Here is a 24,320-nt window from a genome sequence, read left to right on the forward strand (position 1 = left end):
GTTGCCTGAGCTGCGGTGTAGGTTGCAGATGCGGCTCGGATCCCGTGTTGCTGTGGCTCTGGCGTAGGCCAGTGGCTACAGCTCCAATTCGACCCCTAGCCTGGGAACCTCCATATGCCGCAGGAGCAGCCCAAGAAATAGCAAAAAGACCAAAAAAAAAAAAAAAAAGTCACTCCAAACATACCCGAGCCAGGTGAGAACCCCATGGCTCCAAGAGTCCAGTGGTTCACTACAGAACAAAGGCATTGCTGCCATTCCCAGAGCTTCCCACAAGGTGGCAACCCTGGGCAGACCTGACAAATGCACTCCCACAGTTGTCTAGCCTTGCAAACTTCATAAGGAAACAGGAGTTCCCTCATGGCACAATGCGTTAAGGATACGGTGTTGTCAATGCTGTGGCTCAGGTTAGATCCCTGGCCAGGGAAATTCCGCAGGCTGCAGGTGTGCCCCCTCCCCACCCCCCACCAAAAAAGGAAAGAAGCAATATAGCTCTCATCACAAGAAAAAAATTTTTTCTAAGTTGATGAATGTTAATTAGACTTATGTGGTGATCATTTCACAATGTATACAAATATCAAATCATTATGTTGTACACCTGAGATTAATATAATGTTATATGTCAATTACACCTCCATTTTAAAAAAATAAAACAAAACATAAATTATCACCCCATATATATCAAAAGTAAAACAATTTTTTTTTTTCTTTTTAGGGCCACACCTGCGGCATATGGAAGTTCCCAGGCCAGGGTTGAATACAAACTACAGCTGCCTGCCTATGCTATAGCCACAGCAACTCAGGATCCTAGCCTTGGCTGCAACCTACACCACAGCTCACAGCAACACTGGATCCTTAACCCACTGAGTGAGGACAGGTCCTCATGGATAGTAGTCAGGTTCATTACCGCTGAGCCAAGGCAATAACTCCCAGTAAAACCTAATTTTAAAAGTGGCCTTGAAACAATGCAGACAAAAATCTTGTTCTGAAGGGCACTGGCTCAGCAGAGCCCACCTTCACCATCCACAACAGAATCTGGAGTCAACACTATGGCTTGGCCTCTCTTCCCTCAGTCCCCAAAATTCCCCAACCATGAGGAGCTTGGATGGGGGTCTATGTGACAATCCATGGACAACTGAGGTAGAGTGAATCCGCTGCCAGGATGGGCCAGTTTCCCAGTGAGACAAGGCCAGTCAGAGAAAATCCCCGAACAGACACAGGGATCCCTTCTGGTGCCCAATATAGCCCTGAGAATGTGGTGGGATCTGGGTCAAAGGGACCCTGGGGAGACAACGCTGATGGTCCACCCATCCGCAGGTGAAAACTCTGCACGAGGCCTGGAGGATAACAAAAGTCAAAAGAATGTTGTTATAGTGGTATAATGATATGAGGCTTCCTCAACTCCTAACCTCTCATCCTAACCCTGGCGTCACCAAGAATAGTCCCATTCCCACAGGACAGCAGCTGGATAGTCAAAAAGGCTCATGGGCCTCCAACACTTCTCGACTTTTCTCCACAAGCAGGGCTCAGAATCATGCCTGCGCTAATGCAATCAAAAGCCTCAGAGAAATTTGAGAAAGCCATGGCCACAGCTGGCTGCAGAGGATTTGAAAAACTATCCTATCAGTCTAGAATTTTCCCTTTTTATCATTAGAAGATTTTGTTCTTAGGAAATAGTTACACATACATGCACTAACAGTCAACGTCTAGCATTTCAACTAAGGCTAACGGAAGTCTGAGAGAGAGAACATTTAAATTTGGCTCAGAATTTTATTTTTTCATTTTTTTTGCTTTTTAGGTCTGCACCTGCAGCCTATGGAACTTTCCAGACTAGGGGTCGAATCAGAGCTACAGCTGCTGGCCTATACCACAGCCACAACAACACTGGATCATCCCCGACCAACTAAGCGAGGCCAGGGACCAAACTGCGACCTCATGGATAGCAGTTGGATTCGTTTCCACTGAGCCATGACGGGAACTCCTGGCCAACAATCCTCTAAAATGAAAAAGGTGGCACACTTCTCAGCTCAGACAAGCAGCAGTTCTTGGAAATGACTCCCCTCTGGCCTGTGAGAAGCAGGTAGAAGTGGTCCAAGGGAGGCACAGCACAAAGTCAAGGTCTGGTACCATCCACACAGCAAGACAGCCAGAGCCTGCGCTGTCCCAACAGGGAGGCCAAGAACAGAGTGGCCCTACTCCACAGTGGTCAGAAACGCTCCGGGCTCCTCTGTGAGGCGTGCCTTTCAGAGACTCAGAAACCCCTTTCCTGGGATCTCTGGGAAAAGAAGTCAACTTTCATCAACCACCAGAAAAAAAGTATATTTAAAGACAGGGGACCGAACCAGAAGGAGGAAAAGGAAGTTTCCTGGGGCCTTAAGTTTCCCAAAAGAAAACTGGCAGAACATATTTTTTAAAAAAAGAAAGAAAAAGAAAAAGCATGTTTTCAGCCTAGCAATTGTACCTCTAAGAATCAAACTTTTAGAAAAACATGCATTAAGGAATATAAGGGCATACCAAAAAATTATTTGTAACAGGAAAAAGTGTAGAAAAAGAAGATTCTCGGAGTTCCCATCGTGGCGCAGTGGTTAACGAATCCGACTAGAAACCATGAGGTTGCAGGTTCGATCCCTGCCCTTGCTCAGTGGGTTAAGGATCTGGCGTTGCCGTGAGCTGTGGTGTGGGTCTCGCAGACTAGGCTCGGATCCTGAGTTGCTGTGGCTCTGGCGTAGGCCGGTGGCTACAGCTCCAATTGGACCTCCTAGCCTGGGAAACTCCACATGCCGCGGGAGCAGCCTAGAAAAGGCAAAAAGACAGAAGAAAAAGAAAATGAAGATTCTCAAGCCACACAGAATGGGGCTCATAAATTAGCGACAATGAAAAAGAGATATCTTGCTGGATGACCCAAATTTACACAAAGGAGACATAAGATATTTGTTGTAGTAAAGAACGTGCAAAACATCCTCTACGCTGCTCCCCCGCCAAGGCTTGGCCATCTCTGCCTTAGATCCCTCAGGCACTGCTGACACAACACGGAAAAATCCAGACGGTGCATGCTGACTGATGTTCCCTGCAGGTGGAACCACCATGCCGTGGCCCTCCCCACACACGTTCTCATGCAAGAACATGCAGGTGCACCAGAAAAACCACCTGACAGCAGCTCTGAAGGGGGAAAGGTCCCAGGACCCAGGCCAGCGCACCCTCCAACCCCAGCTGCCTCACTTCCTCTGACATAAATCAACACAGAGGGCTGGGGAGGCCACAAATCCCTCAGGCAAATATGCACAGCAAGCAAGGGCCTCTTCAAGATAACAAGGCGTGGGAGGAACCCAGCACAAAAAGGCACAAAACCGGCCTTGTCCAGGGAGGTCAACCTCTGCCCTCGGGGCCTGCAGGAGGAGACCTGTAGCCACCCTGTGTCCCCAGCTTCCTTGACCCAAGACCTGAGCTTCTCACAGCCCAGGCACCTACCCCAGACCTGGTGAGGGTGCAAAGGCCCAGGCTGGGGACCAGGTGGCCTAGTGGCTCCAGGACGCACCACTCACCCCACATTTGGTGGTGGCCTGGGGCGGTGGGAGTGGGAACATCTCAGTCTGGATGTTTGTACCCTGTGGGTTCTGAGGAAAGTCACAGGATGGGAGGCAATAAAGCATCATGCCTCCAAAGGGCAGGTTTTTGGTTTTTTAAGACAAAGTGGTAACCAGAGTCTTTTATTTTGATATCCAATTCATGCACCATACAATTCACCCTTTAGGTGCACAATTCAATGGCTTTTGGTATAGTCACAAAGTTGTACATCAACTACCACTATTTTATTCCAGAACATTTTCACCATCCCAAAAAGAAACCCGTAACCATTAGCAGGCATGCTCCGTCCACCCAGCCCTTGGCGCCAGGGCCCCACTCATCTACTTTATGTCTGTGAATTTCCCTATTCTGGACACTTCACATAAATGGAATCATAATATGCAAATGTGACTGGCTAATTTACCATGTCAGGGTTCGTCCACACTGTAGCAGGTATCAGTTTTTGATTCCTTTTTATGCTGAATAATATTCCATTGTCTAGAATACACAATTTATTTGTCCACTTATCAGTCTGTGGGCATTTGGGTTGTTTCCACCTTTTGGCTCTTATGAATAATGCTGCTATGAACATTCACACTGTAAGTGTCTGTGTGGACATATGTTTTCAATTCTCTTGGGTTTATATCTAGAAGTGGAATTGCTGGGTTATCTAGTACCACATTTAACTATTTGAGGAACTGCCAAACTGTTCTCCAAAGTGATGGCACCACTTTACAATCCCATTGCAGTATGTAAGGGCTATGATGAGGCCACAGGGCAGATTTTATTCCAGACTTAATAGGACTAGAGGAGGTCCCGCTGTGACTCAGTGGAAACGAATCTGGCTAGCATCAATGAAGAGGCAGGTTTGACCCCTGGCCTCACTCAGTGGGTTAAGGATCCAGCATTGCTGTGAACTGTGGTGTAGGTCGCAGACATGGCTCAGATCCCAAGTTGCTGTGGCTGTGGTGTAGGCCAGCAGCTACAGCTCCGATTCGACCTCTAGCCTGGGAACCTCCATATGCCGCGGGTGCAGCCCTAAAGAAACAACAACAAAAAAATAGGACTAGAATTAAAAACAATAATCAGAGTAAGCCTTGAGTGCTTTGAGCATGTGGGTATGTGGTATCCCCCACTTTATATGCAATCCCTCTAAGCTCCCAGAACCACAGGAGACCATTCCTGCAATACCAGAAAGCAAAGGGACTTTCCTTAGACAGCCACAAACGCACCTGAAATTATGAATCTTTCAAAGAAGAATGAAATCTAAACAAGCCCCACAGAAAAAAGGTAACTAAGTTTAAAACTGGGTAGAGGAGTTCCCATCATGGCACAGTGGTTAACGAATCCGACTAGGAATCATGAGGTTGCAGGTTCGATCCCTGCCCTTGCTCAGTGGGTTAAGGATCCAGCATTGCCATAAGCTGTGGTGTAGGTCGCAGACGCGGCTCGGATCCCGCGTTGCTGTTGCTCTGGCTGGCAGGTACAACTCCGATTAGACCCCTAGCCTGGGAACCTCCATATGCCGTGGGAGCGGCCCAAGAAATAGTAAAAAGACAAAAAAAAAAAAAAAACCTGGCTAGAACAAATATCAGGGAACAAATGAGCAATGACACAAAGAGAGATGGAGGAGAAGACACAGAAGGGCCGCCCACCCTCAGAGGGGATGGTCAGCACTCACAGCCCACAAGGAAAAGGGACACAAACTCTGAGCTGGGGCTGTCCCTGCTTCCCAGGGGCCTCTGTTCACCACAGCTGCTCATCCTCACCTGCTTCTCACCCCAGATTTCTCCAAGGGTTTTCTTTCGAGGTAACAATGATCCACCTCTAAACCACCTAAAGCTCACAGTCCTGATCACTGGCTCCAAGAAGCTCTGCGCACTATGCACTATGCGGGAGCAAGGCTCTCTACAGGGCAATTCACAGCATTCAATACACACTAACCATGCTGGTCCAGCAACTGCAACTCAGTATCTCACTTCGTCCCTAGAGCAATGCTCCCAGGGCATCGCCCACCCCCTCCTGGAATGCTAAGGGACCAAGGAGAGGAAGATGGAGAGTGTGAGCTGCTCCTCTGAGATGGGGCAGCAGATGGGCTCCAGACGCCCCTGCTTTCTGCCCCAGCTGGAGTCCTGATGCCCTGACCTGCACTTACCTCCCCAGCCAGGAACCTTCCTGTTACCATGGCTGGGCCACACCTGCCCCACACCAACAAACCCCTGATCAATGGGCTCACTGCAAAAACAACAGATACCTCCAAGTATACCCAGCTTAGGGGCCAGCACTGAGCCTGGACTGGGCACTCCACATAAAGCTTCGACAACTATCAGAGAAAGAAAATAAACCACAAGAAAAAAATTTTTCTTTTTCTTTTTTTTCTTTTTTTTTTTTTTTGTCTTTTTGCCTTTTCTAGGGCCGCTCCCACGGCATATGGAGGTTCCCAGGATAGGGGTTGAATCGGAGCTGTAACAGATCCAAGCCGTGTCTGTGACCTACACCACAGCTCACCACAACACCGGATCCTTAACCCACTGAGCAAGGCCAGGGATTGAACCCGCAACCTCATGGTTCCTAGTTGGATTCGTTAACCACTGTGCCACGACAGGAACTCCCAAAAGTTTTCAATAGAACAGTCTACAATGGGAAAATACAGAAAACAGCCCAAAGGGCAATCGATAGAAGACTGGCTAAATCAATTATGCTGCTTCTATGTAACTCAATACTCTGCAGCAAATAAAAACAAGGAAGTAGAATTTGCACTGAAATAGAAAGATGCACATAACATATTCAGCAAAAAACAATGTTCGCAACTAAGCAATACTGCAATTCTACTTTGTCAAATAAGTTAATAAGATACAAAGGATTCTATGTATACAGCTAAACATTTCAAACTTTTCACTGGTGATATACTTACGGTTAGTTATCTCTGTTGAGTGAAACTACAGGAAGAATTCTTTTATTTTTATTTAATTATTTATTTATTTATTTTTGCTTTTTAGGTAGGGCTGCACCAGCTGCATATGGAGGTTCCCAGGCTAGGGGTCAGATTGGAGCTACAAGTGCCGGCCCACACCGCAGTCATGGAAATGTGGGATCTGAGCCTCGTCTGCAACCTATACACCACAGCTCAAGGCAATGCCGGATCCTTATCCCACTGAGCAAGGCCAGGGATCGAACCAGCATCCTCATGGATGCTAGTCGGGTTTGTTTCCGCTGAGCCACAACAGGAACTCCGAGTTCTTTTAATTTTTAAATGTCTGTATTTTTTGTTTTTTTTTCAACAACGTGAATTTTGCAATTTAAAAAATAGCATAAAAACATGAAGAAGGGAGTTCCCGTCGTGGCGCAGTGGTTAACGAATCCGACTAGGAACCATGAGGTCGCGGGTTCGGTCCCTGCTCTTGCTCAGTGGGTTAACGATCTGGCGTTGCCGTGAGCTGTGGTGTAGGTTGCAGACGCGGCTCGGATCCCGCGTTGCTGTGGCTCTGGCGTAGGCCGGTGGCTACAGCTCCGATTCAACCCCTAGCCTGGGAACCTCCATATGCCGCGGGAGCGGCCCAAGAAATAGCAACAACAACAACAAAAAAAAGACAAAAGACAAAAAAAAAAAAAAAAAGAAAAACATGAAGAAGGAGCTGCCCTTCCCCCTTATGAACTACTTAACCTTATAGCCTTTGGAGGCATGGAGGCATGAAGCCCCACAAAGGATAAGAAGGGGAGGGCGTGGGGAAGGGGGCAGCAGAGGGAAAGGCAGGCAGGTACACACAGAGTGGGACTGAGTGAGTACACAGATTAAGGATAATCAGAACCAGGTTTCTCACTGCTGGAAAAAGGTGTTACAGGAGTTCTCGTCATGGTTCAGTGGAAAAGAACCCAACTAGTATCCATGGGTTCAATCCCTGGCCCCACTCAGTGGGTTAAGGATCCGGTGTTGCTGTGAGCTGTGGTGTAGGTCACAGATGCGGCTTGGATCTGGTATGGGTGTGGGCGTGGCTTGTGGCTGTGGCATAGGCCGGCAGCTGCAGCTCTGATTCAACCTGTAGCCTGGGAACTTCCATATGCTGCAGATGAGGCCCTAAAAAGACAAAAAAAAAAAGGATTCGAACTGGAAATATTAGTGTGAACTCATGGTTTCCAATATCCATATTATATACTGAAAGACAGATCTATTAGTAGGAGGTATGTGTCAGTTATTCCCTACTAGTCCACTGAGAGGGCCTAGGAGCTGTGACCCCCCAGGAGCAAGGAGTACACCATCATTCAGATCTTGCTTCTAAATACCATTCTCCACTAAAAGGAATGTGGGTTCTTAGGAAAAATGTTTATTTTCAGGGCCAGGGCAGGGAAATTATAAAATGAGCCTGGAACATCTTCTTATGCCAGACGGCAAAGAAGTGCTCAAAGAGTGAAGGGTACATGTCAAAAAGAGCAGCAAGCTTGAAGGGGTTCCCACGGAGTAAAACAGGAAACCCTGAGCATAAACACAAACACACACACACACACACACACACACACACACACACACACACACACGTATGGGTGTATAAAGAGAAAACAAGCATCATTACAGGGGAGAAGCCTGGAGACACCACCTGAGTCAAGGGATCAAAATGAACACCAATAGTAATGTCATATCAAGCCAAGTCCTGATCAATAGGATGCAAGGAGAAAAAGGCACCATCACTTCTGTGACAGTCTTGCCAAAAATGCAAATACTCATTCAACCATAAAGATCAGCCAAATCCAGGCTGAGGGACAACCTAGAAAATATCTACCCTGTAGTCTTCCAAAGCATCAAGGTCATACAGGTCACAGCCCGAGGAACAGTTCCAGATGGAAGGAGACTTAAGAGACATAACAACTAAATGCTGAGCTTTATTCTGAACAGGATTATTTTCCCATTGAAGACACTATTGAGACAACTGGCAAAACTTGATCAGGGTCTGATGATTAGATGGTAGTATATATCTTGTTAATTTCTGATGTGTCTCCTGTTGCACAAGAGAATATTCTTGATTGCAAGAAATACACATTTACATGTTTGAGGTGATGGGAGCATAAGGTTGGCAACGGAATGATACAAGAGAAAAATTCTCTGCACTGTACTTGCAACTCTTCCGTAAGTTTGAGAGTTTCATAATTTTAAAAATTAGGGGTTTGCTGGAGTTCCTACTGTGGTGCAGTGGTTAAGAATCTGACTACAGCGGCTCAGGTCACTGCCGATGTGCAGGTTCAGTCCCCAGCCCAGTGCAGTGGGTTAAAGGGGTCTGGCATTGCTGCACCTGTGGTAGAGGTTGCAGGTACAGCTCAGATTCAATCTCTGGCTCAAAACTTCCACGTACCACGAGCATGGCCATAAAATCTTTTTTTAATTAAAATAAAAAATTAGGGGTTTGGGATTGGCATAAGCACATTATTGCATACGGAATGGATGGTCAGTAGGGATCTGTAAAGCCCTGGGAACTCTACCCAATGTTCTGTGATAACCTATCTGGGAAAAGAATCTGAAAAAGAATAGATATGTGTGTGTATATAACTGAATCACTTTGTTATACCACAGAAATTATCACAACTTGATAAATCAGCTATACTTAAATAAAACTTTTTAAAAAATCATAAATGAAAACAAAGCAATAAAGATAACAGCATAGTACATTACCAGTGAGTTCAGATTGTTATACACCAGCTTTGTGTCAATCAAGCCCCAACAGTCGGCTTTAACTGGGGAACCCTAACTGCTGTGATGGGGATGGGGCTCTGCTTAATCAGACCTATGCTGTGGTGCTAGGAAGACACCCTGTCTCTCCCTGGGTCTCCCTTCCAACTAAAACATCCAACAACCTACAGACAGAAAGCATCATCTGTCCCTGGCATGTCCCTGGGCAGCCCAGGCAATTCCAGACCATAAGCTACAAGAGAGGGATGGCCAGCACTACTCACAGCAAGGAGCTGTTCTGACTGGCCTACTCCTCAGGCCTCTATCAACATGAAACAAGAGCTGAGCAAAGTGAAGAAACTAACTTGGACCCCGGAGAGCAACGAGACCAACAGGCCATGCTCCCACCCCAAAATAACGATAGTAACTTCTCCAAGTTTCTCTCTATCTGTAATCTCACACAATCCATACAAAGGAAAGAAGCTAGAGGCACCCCAAGGCCCCAGACTAAGTCAAATTCATGTTTCACCCTCTCATACCACAGAGCACCTCCTCCTTGGTAGCCCTTGAAATATTCATGATGTGTGATTATCTGATTAACAATCCCCCTCACCCCATTAGACTGCAGAGATCTGGAGAACGAGGGCTAAGTGCTCGTGAATATCCCAGTGCCTCACAGGAAGGAGGCAGACACCAGAAATACTTGCTAAGTAGTCACATGGATATGTGGGTGGGTGGGTGGGTAGGCGAGTGGGTGGACGGATGGACCAATGAGTGTGGATAGATAGGTGTCGGGTCAATAGATGGTGAATGAGTAGGTGGGTGAGTGGATGGACGGATGGATGGATGGACGGATGGATGGTTGATAGATGGATGAATTGGATGAGTGGGTGGATGGATGACTATGCGGATGATGGGCGAGTAGATGGGTGGATAGTAAATGGATGATGCATGGGTGAGTGACTGACCTAGGTCTGCCCCCAGCTGCCCAGCCTGTTTCTACCTGCTGCTGCTGGGCCCGGAGGTCACCAATCTCCTTCTGGTCCTCCTCATGGAGACGCTTCATGTCCTCCCATGACTGCTGTAGCAGGTTACGTTCCCGTAGCAGCTGTCCGTTCTCCCGCCGCAGCATGTCCACGTCATCCTTCAGCTGGGTCTGGTCACTCAGGAGCCGGCTGTGGAGTGTGCTGAAATGTCCCCCGCACAGTGAGCCCCAGCCAGCCTCCAACCCCCACCCAAGGCATCATCTCCCGCCCAGGTCCCAGTGCACCAGACAGGAGCCAACAGCAGCCCTCCAGAGGCAGGTCAAAGCCTGCTATCAGCCAGATGCCAGAAAGACACAAATCATTTTTTTAAAATCTGACACTAAAAAGGCACCGAGGCCAAGGAAAGGAGATAAGCCCCCTTACCTGGTAAGACCTGGCAAGTACAGATACCTTTGCCGGCAAGCAGGCAGGCAAATGCCCTCAAAGGGGCACCAGACCAAATGGGAACATGCCCCAGATGTCTCCTGTAGCAACAGAGCCCAGACAGTGACCTATGGGCTCAGTGATCTGACTAGCCTATTGTCTCATGTGTTTAACCATTTTCCTACCCTTATGTGCTTCTGAAGCTGGCAATGGATGGTGTGGAAAACTGAGGCCCAAAGCCATAAACCCACTACTGAAAGCCCACCACTTGCTACATGGCAGAGGCAGGGCTAGAACCAGAACCCCAGGCTCCAGGTCCAGAAGAAAAGACCATTAAGAGGCAGCCGTTCTGTGGACACTGGGAGCCCTTCCAGGCAGGCCCCACTCACTGGTAGAAGTCAGTCTCCTTGGCCACCTCCTCACACCTCTTCAAGGCGTTGGTGTGCTGGTTCTGCAGGCTCTGCAGGTCGGACATGGCCCGCACACACTGGATCTTCAACCTCTCATAGTCTGGATTCAGCCTGTGGTAGGGCCTGGCCCAGACGGCAAACAGCCCAGTGAACACAGGCCCCAGGATCACAATGACAAGAATGTCTCTCCCCTGGGAAGCCACATCCTGGGTCACCCAGCCCAGTGGTTCTCAAACACTGGCCTCCCGCATACCCTGCCACCTGGTGCCTGCTAAGGCCAGATGATCTGGCTGCACCCATACCAACAGAATCAGAATGCCCAAGATTGAGGACGTGACTGCTGATCTCCCTGCGTGAGCTTGGAGAGTGGGGAGGCTTCTCTCGGAGCCTCCGGGAGGCCACACGCAGGCCTGCACACAGTGGGCCCATCAGACCCCAAGATGAAGTCCCTCCTCTCACTACAGAAGTGATTCTCAATCTTGGGTACATAATAAAAGACCAAGGCCCAGACCAATTCTATCAGCATCCCTGAGGGTAGGACTCAGACATCACTATTTTTTCTTTCTTTTCGGCCACACCCAAGGAATATGGAGGTTCAGGGGCCAGGGATCAAATCTGAGCTCCTGCACCACAGCAGGAACTCCAGACATCAGGATTTTTTAACTCCCCAAGGGATTCTGATGTACAGCCAAGACTGAGAAAAGTGGCCAGGAGCAGGGGTTGTCAAAGTGGGATTCCTGGGCCTGCAGCATTGTCATCACCTGGGAACTTGCTAGAAATGCAAATTCTAGAGTCCCCGTTGTGGCTTAGCAGGTCAAGAACCCAATATAATGACCGTCAGGGTGCGGGTTCAATCACTGGCTCCACTCAGTGGGTTAAGGATCCAGCATTGCTGTGAGCTGCAGTGGAGGTCACAGATACAGCTCGGATCTGGCATGGCTGTGGCCGTGGCATAGGCCAGCAGCTGCAGCTCTGAGAAGACCCCTAGCCTAGGATCTTCTATATGCTGCCAGTGCAGCCCTAAAAAGGAAAAAAGAAATTCAAATTCTTGGGCCAGCCCCAGGCCTCCTGAATCAGACAGGAGGGAGGGATAATGAGCATTCTGTGCTTTCACAAACCCTGCTGATGATCCTGGTGCAAGCTCGAGTCTCTGTGCAGCCACTTGCTGTTACGGTGGCATGAAAGCAGCTATGGACAGCACACAGTCGTGCACCATTTGCTTACTTGCCCTGCCCTCATGCCATCTGACTGAGAGACACACCCTCATAAAGGCAACTTCAAGGAGCAGACTTTGCAGCCCCAACATCACCCCAGAAAAACCTTCCTTGGGGTGAAGCACATACCCCTGATGCTCCTAAAGGAAAGAGATTAACCCAACCCCTCTCCTCAGAACCCCTGCCAGCATTTCCCCAACCCTTCCCTGATATCTACCTCTCCATGCCAACGAAAGAAGTGATCAAAGATGTTCTTCGAAATAACAAAAAACCCAGGTGGGATCAACTCTTTTAAAACATATTTGTGGCAAAAACAATGTATTTACAAACCTCCTGCTCAACGAGGAGGTAGGCTGGGGTGTCTGAGAGACAGTGGCACCCCCACACACAGACTGGCCAGCCAAGAGCCTAGCAGTGGGGTGACTGTCTCTATTATGGCAGGGCCTGGAAGGGGCCAAGGCCATCCAACCAACCAGTGAGGAGAAACCAAAGTGGGACCAGGAGCCTCCATCTGCTGCCCAGACCACCCACCAAATGTTCATCTGCAAGACCAGCAGAAAGGCTTCAGGGCCAGCCCAGGTTCCTCTCACTGGCTCACACGCATGCACATGCACGCACCAGCACACCACCATGTATGATGGACACACCCACTCACTTTTCAATCCCCAACCTGTGTGATTCAGGCCACAGGCCCCGATTCTGACTAGCAGAAGCATAACAAGCCTGTGTCCCCCTTCCCCACATTCAGGCCCAAAGGCAGAACAGGGGGCAACAGGACAAGCAGGCAGTACAGCCAGGGACTTGGGAGCTAAGGGTATGTCTCAGGCAGAGGACGCAATGGCATCAGGGTGGTGACCCTGTCCATTGGGCCAGCAGGGGAGGGGCACAGTCACCACCTCTTGTCGAAGGTCGTCCCGTGGGTGGCGAAGGCCAGGCGCTTCCGGAGCTCATTCCTCTCCCGGGTCATCAGCCGCAGCTGAATGGACAGGTTCTCCACCTTCTCGTTCACTTGCCGATCAGTGAGCAGGGGCGGTGGGGATGGCGCCTTCCCAGTGGTGCCTGCAGGAGGAAGGTGACAAAGTAAACTCACAGCCCCTCACGAACATTCACCCAGGCCCCACCAGCTGCCGAGCACAGTCCTGAGCTCTTAGCTTGCACTCGAGCCTCACAACCACCCCACCTGGTGGATCCTGTCACATCCCCTCTCCCAGATGACACCACTGTGTCCAAGAGTAAAAGGAGCATCTGGGACAGGAGCCCAGCAGTCTGGCTTCAGCATCTACATGGCCCTACTACCTTGGCCCTGGCCGAGGACCCTGGGGTCCTCCTCTCTCCCCAACCTGGCTTTGGTGCCTCTAGGATGGAACCATTTTGGCCTTAATCTTTGCATCCTTGCCTGCTCAGCTAACACCATCTGACACCCACCCCTGGGCACAGAGAGGCCAGCCTAAGCCCTGAGCAGAGTGAAAGACATGGCTTGAAGAGGAAGGCACAGCTGCAACCCAGAGATGCTGGCAGAGGACAAAGGCAGTCAGCTCCAAAGCTGAGCCCAAGGCCTGTGTCCCGTCCTCACCTGATCAGGGCTGACAACGCTACACAGCTCCCGTTTCCAGGCTGCCTGACTGAAAGACCTGCCCAACCAGCCCTGGTGTGCAGCTTGGAGAAGGCTGCAGGGAGAGCCTCCCACAACCAAGCTAACTAGTTCAGGTAAGTCCCAGAACCTCTGACCAGGCCCTCATCACCTGCCACCAGGACTAGATGTATCCAGAAGGGAACCCCATGCCTTATGCTATTACTAAGGGACAGCAGCAACTACCAGCACCCCTGACAAGATCCCAATCTGTTTCTCGAAAGACTGCACCTCACTCAAATGTCCCAGAAAAAGAGACATTCATGGTGCTTTTATATTTAACTCTGTCCATATGTTCCCCTGAGACTTCTAACCCTCACAATCCTCAGTGGCGTCAGAATAACCCACAGCAGTCATTCCATTTTATGGATGTGATCCAGAGGCTGACTCACCCCAGGGACACAGTATTTGTCTCCCCAGTAGCCCTGGGATGTGCAAAGCGCAAGATGCACATCTTCTGACTCTATGTCAACGTGATCACCGTCCCCCCACCTACTGGCTGATTTGCTTTTGCAAACTGAGTGTCCTCCAAGGTAGGTACTGAGGTGTGGCCTTGCATCTTCCAGGAATACCAAGGAGGATGGAGAGTTTGATATGGGTGACAAGCCAGACCATGGTCTGAGGCAGGAGACTCAAGCTCTCAGCCCAGTGTTATCCAATGCTAGTACCCCAACCACTGAATCTAATACCCCTCACCATGTTATTTTAAAACAAGCACCATCGTAACAACTGGGATTTCTGTGCTCAGGCCAGACCTCTGGGGCTGGAATGTTCTCTAAGGTGGGGCCCAGCACCAGCATTTCCCACAAGCATCTCCCTGCCTCCATGGGTTCCATACCACAGCCTGAGAAGCCTTCCCCTGCCTTTCCCCAAAGACCCTAGATCATTACCCCTGCCCCTAGGAGTTTTGGAAAACAGGCTGGTTACAGTTCTGTGCAGGCTCAGTAATGTCTTCCTCTCCAGCAAATGCAGGCATTTTTATGAGATCTAGTTCTATGACCACCATCTGATTTATACTAACTTACCCAGCTCTCTAACATGTGCCTGACACCACTTCTGGAGAGGCCTACAATCGATTCATCCCCAAAGGGACATGATCTGCGCAGGACTGACAAACGCAACTAACCCACATAACAGCAACAAACACAGATGCCCCAGGCATTAATTTAATCTTCCCAACAACTCCAGAGGTGCTAGGAATGTTATCATCTCCATTTTACAAGTCGAAAGACCGAGGCCCACCACGGTTGGGGAATCAGCACAATCTTGCACAGACAGTAAATGGTGCCCAGGATGGGAACCTGGGCACCTGGATTTGGAGCCCCTGCTCTTTGCTGCTGTGCCTTGCAGCCTCCCGAAGACAAGCATGAGTAGCACTTACTCTATACCTGGCAGTTTCTGAGATGCTTTTCTTACATCCATCCCCTTAAGGAAGATACTGCTGTTATTCCCATTTTATAGGTCAGGAAACAAAACCTCTATAAAGGTTAAATAATGGGTCCAGGTCACCAAGCCAGTAAATGACAGCATAGCATATGGAGTGCCTGCTCTCTGAGCCCAGTGCAGGGCCTCAACCTCAAAGTTCTCAAGTGTTTTGATCTAAGGACCTCTTTACACTCTTAGAAATGACTGAGGACTCCAAAGAGCTTATGTTTATATTTATCTAATAATATCTACCAGCTTGGAAACTAGTACGATAAAAGTATTTTTAAATATTTACTAACTTTAAAATAACCAAACCCATTACATATTCACATAAGATTTTTTTCTGAAAACTTAACTATTCTTTCCATCACAAAACAAAAAACACAGTGAGAAGAATGGCACTGCTTTGCATCTATGTAACACTGTTTGATGCCTGGATCAACAGAGATAGCTAAAGACTCACCTCTGTGCAACATCACACACTGGGGATGGAGCCTTTAGAAAACTCTACTGTGCAGTTTGTGTGAGGACAAGAATGCAAGAGGCAGGTGACATCTTAGCATCATTATGAAAACAGTTCTGACCTCACTGGCCCCCTTAAAGGACCTCAGGAGTACCCAAACCATGCTTTGAGAATGGCTGAACTATGCAATGGTCAAGTTCAATAATCAGAGAAACATCAGATCTCAATTTTAGAAGTGAAAAGCACCACCAGCCCTAGCAACCTGCCTCCAGGAAGGGGAAGAATTTTCACCCCACTTTACAAACGAGACAACAAAGATGCATCACTTGGCTTCTTGTATGCTGGAGAGTGTAGCAGCAGCAGGACAGAAGTAACGGTCATCAGACCTGTTACCACACACAGCCTCTGCCTCTTAACTGCCTCTGTAGCTGGCAGGACCTGGGAGCAGCCGATCAGGCCGACAATAATGTGAGTGTTAGTGTTTGCTGAGCACAGCCTGGGTGTTAAACACACCTGGGTCCTCACCTCATTAAACCCCAGGGTACCTTCCCAGGTACATGCTGTGATCACCAGGTGAGTAACTAACACCCAACAAGACTGCAGAGCTAGGAAACTGACAAACATCCATGTGAACCTGGCTCCACCTCCAGACCCAGGGTCTTGTCCACTACCCTGCATGGTCTCCTGTTTCCCCTCCCTGCCCCAAAGGCTTAAGCATACACAAAACACACAAACTAAGGCCACCCAGGCCTGCAAATCCAACACATGGCAGGCTGACTTAGGGAAAACGCTGCCTGGGTGCCCCCGTCTTTTCACAATAAGGAAGCCAGAGGGCAGAGGAGGGCCACAGGGGACCTCAAGAAAAATCCCAAGATGTGCTAAGCCAGGAAGTCCCAAAATAACAGCAAGTGTTGCAGAAAACCCTCTCCATCTCCATTCAATTAAAAGTTAAGTTTTTCTCTTTTTACTTGCATCTCAGGGTTAAAGGACATTCTGAAATAATACAGTCCTTCCAAGCAAATGGTTGCCAGAATCCCCTAAATAGCCACCAAAATTGAACTCCTACACAGCGAGGAACCTGACTACTTCATAGAAAAGCCTATCTAATCTCTCCTTGCAAAATTATTCTGTGTACTGAGTTAAAATCTGTCTACTTCCCCCACTGACCCTAGGTCTGCCCCCAAAGGCCACGAGGTACAATTGCAATTGCTCTTCGATACAGCAGACATGCAAGTCTTTGAAGATAACTACCATGTCTCTTTATCACTACCAGAATAGCTAAAATTTTAAAATGACAACACCAAATGCTAGCTAGCAAGGATGCAGAGAATCTGGAATTCTCGAACATTGCTTGTGGGAATACGAAATCATACGGCCACTTCAGAAAACACTCTGACAGCCTTTTATAAAGTTAAACATGTACTTATCATACCACCCAGCATCCCATTCCTAGGTATTTACACAAAAGAAATGAAAATTTATGTTCACACAAAAGCTGGCACATAACTGTTTACAGTAGCTGTTAAATGGGTTAGAGATGGTGTTACACTCAGTGGACTACTTCTCAACAGTAAAAAAAAGTACTTACCATCCTGCAAACCACTGCTGCACACAAGCGCAAGGGCAACGGGAATTGGTAACATGCTATGCTGAGTGGAAGAAGCCAGACTCAAAAGGCCACATACTATATGATTCCATTTACATGACATTTGAGAAAAGGCAATACTACAGGGGCAGAAGACAGTCCAGTCATTGCCAGGGGCTGGATGTGAAGGGAAGAAGGCTGACCACCAAAGTCAGAGAAGTGAATTCTTTACAGTGAAGAAACTGTTCTGTATCTTAGCTGTGATGACAGTGAAGTGACCAGCATGTTTGTCAAAACTTATCATACTAGACACTAAAGAGGATAAATTTTACTGTATATAATTCATATTTCAACAAACATGACTTTAAAAAAACTTTTGAAGTTGAAAAAAAAGAAAAAGAAACAAAGAAAGAAAAGAAAGAAGTTCCCACTGTGGCACAGTGGGTTAAGAATCCGACTGCAGGGCTCCAGTCACTGTGGAGGTGCAGGTTCAATCCCCGGCCCGGTGCAGTGAGCTAAAGGAGCCAGTGTTGCCACACCTGCAGCATAGATCACAGCTGCGGCTCAGATTCAAGCCCTGGCCTGGGAAATTTCTTATGCCACAGATGCAGTCATCAAACAAAAAAACCCGCATTGACCTTAAACAATCACTCCAGAAGAAGTGTGACTGGTGAAGAGGTGTGGACTGTTACCCCCACTAGTCACAATGTCTATAGTAAACAATTTCAAGAACAAACAAAATTAAAACCAAAGTCAAATGAGTTGTCCACAGAAGCCTCAAACTCTACCTTTCCGCAGTTGTTCTTCTGGATTCAAATGCAAAACCGTCCACTCTCCCATCACTTTACTACTTCCTCTTCCCTTTCTGTAACCCACTTGAGAAGAATACCAACTTTCTTTTTCCTTTTTGGGTCCAGGATAGGATTTAGTGGGTTTGGATTAGAATTAAATAGCCCTCAAAGGAGTGCTAGAAGATGCCAGAAAAACTGGTTCAGGCCCTGGAGCTTGGACAAAGAACTCCTCTGGGCCTTGGGGTGAGAGGAAAGCAGGCAGAGGGTGCAGAGCCCCATCCGCCATCACCAGTCCTTGCTCCTCCTCCCAGTCACCCAGGCTGACGCAGCCTCCTCCACGGTGCAGACCACTGAGGCTCAGCCAGCAGCCTGGCAGCTAAGTAGTCTTCTTGGCCATAAGCTTCTCTGTCCTTGGCTCCCTCATCACCATGCTCCAGCTGACCCTGAAGGCCACCTCCTAATCTTATTTATAACTAGACAGGTCACAGCTCTGCTTCAGAGCCCTATGGGCCCATGTACCAGAAGTTCCTGGAGAAAATGGGCAATAGCTAAAAGAGGTCAGGTCGAGTGGGGTGCCCATGTAAACTTCCTGGCCTCCTCCAGGCCCTGGCTGTCAGGAGAGGCGCAAAGCAGTATGATCATCACTGGCTGCAGAAAGCAAAAACCAAGCCAACCCTGCCTCCAGCCCAGGAGAGCCAGAGCCAGAGAGACATGATCCCACATCCTGAACAACTGCTCCAGAGAATTTATTAGAAATGTACATCTCAGGGAACTCCCGTCGTGGCGCAGTGGTTAACGAATCCGACTAGGAACCATGAGGTTGCGGGTCCAATCCCTGGCCTTGCTCAGTGGGTTAACGATCCGGCATTGCTGTGAGCTGTGGTGTAGGTTGCAGACGCGGCTCGGATCCCGCATTGCTGTGGCTCTGGCTAGGCTGGCAGCTACAGCTCCAATTCAACCCCTAGCCTGGGAACCTCCATATGCCGCGGGAGCGGCCCAAGAAATGGCAAAAAGACAAAAAAAAAAAAAAGAAAGAAAGAAAGAAAAAAAAGAAATGTACATCTCGGGCCCCACTCAGACATACTGAATTGGAAACCCTGCGGAAGAAGCCAGCACTCCCCTCCAGGCAAGTCTGATGCCTGATAAACTTTAAGAATCTCTGATCTGGACCAAAGTTTCATTTGCTGGGCAGGGTGTCTTTTTTCTTGTTTTTTTGGCTGTCCAGTAGGCACTGCATTTAAAGGCATTGCCTCTTGATGAAATGCAAGGAGGGCCCAGTGATGCCCGCCTTGGTTAGCACAGGACTGGGCTCCTCCCAGGACTTAAGAGTAGAAGGAAATCAGATTCTAGTGCAGCAGCTGCAGCCTTGCCCAGTTCCCAGATCTCTCCCCAGATAAGCTACATGCTCTCAAATCCTTAACTCAGGATCAGCTTTGCAGAAACTCAAATCAAGACAGGCAGCGATGGCCTGCTGCTTTCCAGGCTGCCCCTGCATCTGCAGTGTCATTCCTGGAAAACCCCAGTCAAGGGCCACCTCCTCCTTAAAGCTTACAGTGACACCTCTCATCCGAAATAACTGCTCCTGGAGTTCCCTGGAGGCTCAGCGGGTTAAGGATTTGGCATTGTCATTGTTGTGTCTGGGCCACTGCTGTGGCGTGGGTTCGATCCCTGGCCCAGGAACTTCATGTGCCACACGTGCAGAAGGAAGGGGAGAGGGAGAGAGGAAAGAAGAGAGCGAGAGCAAGCAAGAGAGCAAGAGAGAGAGAGGAAGGAAGAAAGGAAGAAAGAAAGGGCTCCTTCCTCTCTGTTTCCTTGTTCTACACAGGCAAAGTGGCCAGTCCTTTACCTCTCTGGTGTTATAGTCTAAATGCCGGTGTACCCCACCAAATTCCTATGCTGAAACCCTAACCCCTTAAGTGAGGTATTAAGAGGTAGGACTTCTGGGAGGTAATCAGGCCATGAGGGTGAAGCCCACATGAATGGGATTAGTGGCCTTATAAAAAGGACCCCAGAAAGTTCTTCCTCCTTCTGCCATGTGCAGTTACAACAGGAAGACACTGTCTATGAATCAGGAAATGCCCCCCACAATCCCCGACACTGACTCTGCCTCAATCTTGGATTTCCAAGCCTCCAGAACTGTAAGAATTACATGTGTGTTGTTTCTAAGCTGCCCCAGTCTGTGCTGTGATAGCAGCCTGAACTAAGACACCTGACTAACCCATAAGACCTGGAGCCAGGCCTTCCTGTGATTCCTATGAGTGCTAAGCACAGGCTCCAAGAGGACAAGATGCTCCCATCCATCTGATGACCCAAGAGAAAAGAGGCCCTGGACCCAATGGGACCAGAGAAGGAAGAGTCAGAGGGCACGAGGTCAGGGAGCAGCCCTGCCTCCACGCTGACTCACCCCCTCTTCCTCCATCAGTCAGAAGCTGCATTTTCAAGGAATCTTTGCTGGGATGGGAAGGAAGCCCTTTGTCTCCTTCTTCTGCCAACAAACTAGGAGATCTTTCTCTTTAATAAGAAATCTTTTATTATTTCAATTTGCATGAAAATTAAGCCTCCTTTTACAAATGCTGCCCATGATTTGTCTCTTCTTAAAACTTTCCCAGTTAGAGACAGATAAGAAATAAAAGGCACCTGAGAAAATGGGTCCAGATGAATGAGGAAGAAAAAACACTGAATGTCTAAAATCCCTGAGCAGATCTATGAGGCCTATCGATGGGTAGGTTACCTAATAATGGGCTACATGTGGTGGCAGAAGCCTTGAAGAAGTCACATGTGCTTAGCTGATGAAAACTGCCTGGAAAGACACAGCAAACTTTAAGGCTGCTAATGTGTTGTTAGTAGCTTTGGGCTAGAGAGCTGAAATGGGCAGACCTTATGGGAACCTAACACCAGCCAGGGGGCCAACCAGACAGCACCTATGGCATAGAAAACACTATACCCAAGACTCCACCTACCAATTTCCTCTTATGCCGAAGGTAACTTTCTGTTCTTTTCCCAAATGTTCTTGGTTAGGGAAATATATGTGGGAAAGTGGAAGCGATATTTTTATTACTAGACCTTGCTTTTCCTTAGGTTCATGGAGAAAGACCGTAACAAACAAAAGCAGCCAGTCTCCATTTGACTTACCAGCCCCTCAGCCAGGGCCGTGGAGCGCCTGAGACAACCAGGAAAGGAAGTGCTCTGCCCATCATTATGTGAGGCTGAGCCAGGAGGAATTCCTCCAGGAGGTGCTGCAGTGGGCCCATGGCCCTCTCCAAGGGACTGGTCCAAGCCAGCCAGAGACATTCTAGCGCACTTGCCAGGGCGTAGGTTAGGCCAGCTCATCTCTAACCAGAAGGGCTGTTAATGTGGATGCTGGGCCCCACCCTCAGAGCTTCTGAAGCCCAGGAACCTGCATTTCCATCAAGTGCCTGGGTGCTGCTGGTCCAGGGGCCACATTGCACAAACCACGGTTTGGGTATAGACCTGTGACGGGGCACTAGGGACTGTGCCAAGACCTTTCCGGGGAAGGCTTCTTTTTCTTTGCTTATCAGGAGACTCAAGAGAAGATGACCTCTTTCATCCTCTTTTATCTGCTCTGTCCAATAGAGTAGCCACCAGCCACAGGTGCTGCAGAACACTTAAAATGTGGCTAGTGTGACTGCTGAAACTAGTGATTTAAATTTTATTTCATGTTAATTCATTTGAATGCAAACAGCCACCCGAGGCTAGCATTTCCCATAATGAACACTACAACCCTTGACACTGTCAGGTCTAGACATGATGGCTAACCCTTGCCATTAGCCTGAGGAGACCCCACAGAGATTCACACTCTGATGTACTCAGCCCACCCTCCACACTTTTCCCACATGAAATCACATTTCTTTGTTGTTTAAGGCAACATAAGCAGGAATTCCCTACTGCTGCAGCCAAAGGCCTTCTGGTCAATACCACCATGGGTATTTGCAAGTCAGCCTGAAGGAAAATGGGGTAACTCACTCCAAGGTCAATGTCAACTGAAAAAAGAAAACCAAGAGCAGGAGAACTTGGTGATCGGTTAACTGGTGAGGTTTTGACCTAAAGGTGATGCAACCAGGTCTTCCAGTATCCAAGACCAGGGCACAGACAGAAAAGACCAGCAGAGCACTGCTCTCAGCCTGCCTGCTAACAAGTATCCAGGACACTGTTGACCCCTCTGTCCCAAGAGCCAAACGGTGGGTCACTGACCTGATGCTCCTTCAAAGGATATAAAAGTCAAGATGCACAAAAAATACCTTCCTATTTATGCCAGAAATTCCACCATTAACAAGACTTCCTGGGGTTGGAGGGATAAATTAGCAGATACACATTACTATGTATCAAATAGATAACCAACAAAGATCTACTATATAGCACAGGCAACTATACTCAATATTTTGTAACAACCTATAAGGGAAAAGATTCTGAAAATACATATATGCAGACACACACACACACACACACGCATATATATATAACTGAATCACTGTGCTATACACCTGAAACTAACACGATACTGTAAATCAAATATACTTCAATTAAAACAAAAACAAAAACAAGGAATACCCTGGTGATCTAGTGGTTAGGATTCAGCACTTCCACTACTGTGGCCCAGGTTCAATCCCTGATCTGGGAACTGAGATCCCACATCAAGCCACTGCATACTGCAGCAAAAAAAAAAACCCAAAAAACAAAAAAACAAAACCCATAAACAAAACAAAACAAAAAAACAATACTTGCTGTGGTTTAAGCAGTACTTCCCTTTGGAATCTCCTTTTAAAATGCAAATGCTGGAATTCCCACCCTAGCCCAGCAATAACGAACCCCAACTAGTATCCGTAAGGATGCAGATTCAATCCCCGGCCTGGCTCAGTGGGTTAAAGATCCACATAGCCGTGAGCTGCTGTGTAGGTGGCAGACGTGGCTCTGATCTGGCGTCGCTGCGGCTGTGGTGCAGGCCACAGCTAAAGCTCTGACTGGACCCCTAGCCTGGGAACTTCCATACTTCGAGGGTGCAGCCCTAAAAAAAACAAAACATAATAAAATAAAATGCAAATGCTCCTAGGAAAGGTAACACTTTAAGCCTTGAAGTGTCAAAGTGAATGCATTTGTCAGATACCAGCTAGATCACTGTACCATATTCCCAAGGGAACAGGGAGCCCGAAAAGGGTGAAGCAAGAGGGGTACACTAGGAGCTCAATCAGTTCAGGTTTACAGAGCCCCACCTTACTGCTCCACTCCTGACTGCCCCACCCATGCCCTTCCTGAAAGTCAGTACCATGTTCAAAAGCCCTACAGTCCCATCAATCACTGACTCTCTCGGGCCCAAAGCCAGCAGGACAAAGTGAACCATTGTCCCAGCAGAGTCCTTCCAGAACCCTAGACAGGACGAGGGGACCTGTAAGGGGACAAATTGTGCCCCACAGAGGCTGAGGCCCCAATCCCCAGTAAATGTGAATGTGACCTTATTTGGAAATATGGTCTCCACAGATGATCAAGTTAAGATGAGCTCATAGTGGAGCAGGGCAGGCCCTTAAACCAAAGTGAACAGTGTATTGTTTTAAAAAGGAAATTTGGGGAGTTCTCTTCGTGGCTCAGCCATCATCGCACCTGACTAGGATGCAGGTTCGATCCCTGGCCTCACTCAGTGGGTTAAGGATCTGACATTGCCGTAAGCTGTGGTATTGGTCGCAGAAGCGACTTGGATCCTGTGTTTCTGTGGCTGTGGCACAGACAGGCAGCTGTGGCTCCGATTCGACCCCTAGCCTGGGATCTTCTATGTGCTGCAGGTGTGGCCCTAAAAAAAAAAAGTAAAAAGGAAATTTGGAGACACACACAGAGAACACCATGTGAAGATGAAGCAAATGAGGCAATACATCTACAAGCCAAGGAACCTCAAAGATCAAAGACTGCCAGCACACCACCAGAGGAAGGAGAGAGCCTGGAAAAGACCCCTTCCTGGTGCTTTCAGAGGATGCATGGCCTTGCTGCAACCCTGATCTCCAACTTATAGTCTCTGGAATTGTGAGAGAATAAATTTCTACCGTGTGAGCCGCTCAGTCTATGGCACTTTGTAGGGCACCCCAAGAAAACAAATACAGCCCCCTTAGTGGTACCCTTCTCATCACTCTGACCTCACTGTATTTACTCATTTGACTGCCTCCTCCATAGAC

General features: G+C 48.2%; 1 protein-coding gene across 7 annotated transcripts in view; it reads right to left on the reverse strand.

Annotated features, from left to right (window-relative positions):
- The window catches only part of DLG5 (discs large MAGUK scaffold protein 5), a 127,828-nt gene that overhangs the window by 51,025 nt on the left and 52,483 nt on the right, over window positions 1–24,320 (reverse strand). For all 7 annotated transcript variants that reach the window (XM_084994172.1, XM_084994171.1, XM_084994173.1 and 4 more), the window contains 3 exons: window positions 13,147–13,309; window positions 11,016–11,159; window positions 10,221–10,404 (listed from right to left, as the gene is read on the reverse strand). In XM_084994172.1, coding sequence (XP_084850298.1) covers window positions 10,221–10,404; window positions 11,016–11,159; window positions 13,147–13,309 — 491 coding nt within the window. The remainder of the gene's footprint in view (window positions 1–10,220; window positions 10,405–11,015; window positions 11,160–13,146; window positions 13,310–24,320) is intronic.

Source organism: Sus scrofa, chromosome 14 (assembly GCF_054392235.1).
Source record: "Sus scrofa isolate SSC_HxYL_T2T_F1_AM1 chromosome 14, Sscrofa_HxYL_maternal_Yorkshire_Landrace_v2.0, whole genome shotgun sequence".
Classification (NCBI taxonomy): Eukaryota; Metazoa; Chordata; class Mammalia; order Artiodactyla; family Suidae; genus Sus; species Sus scrofa.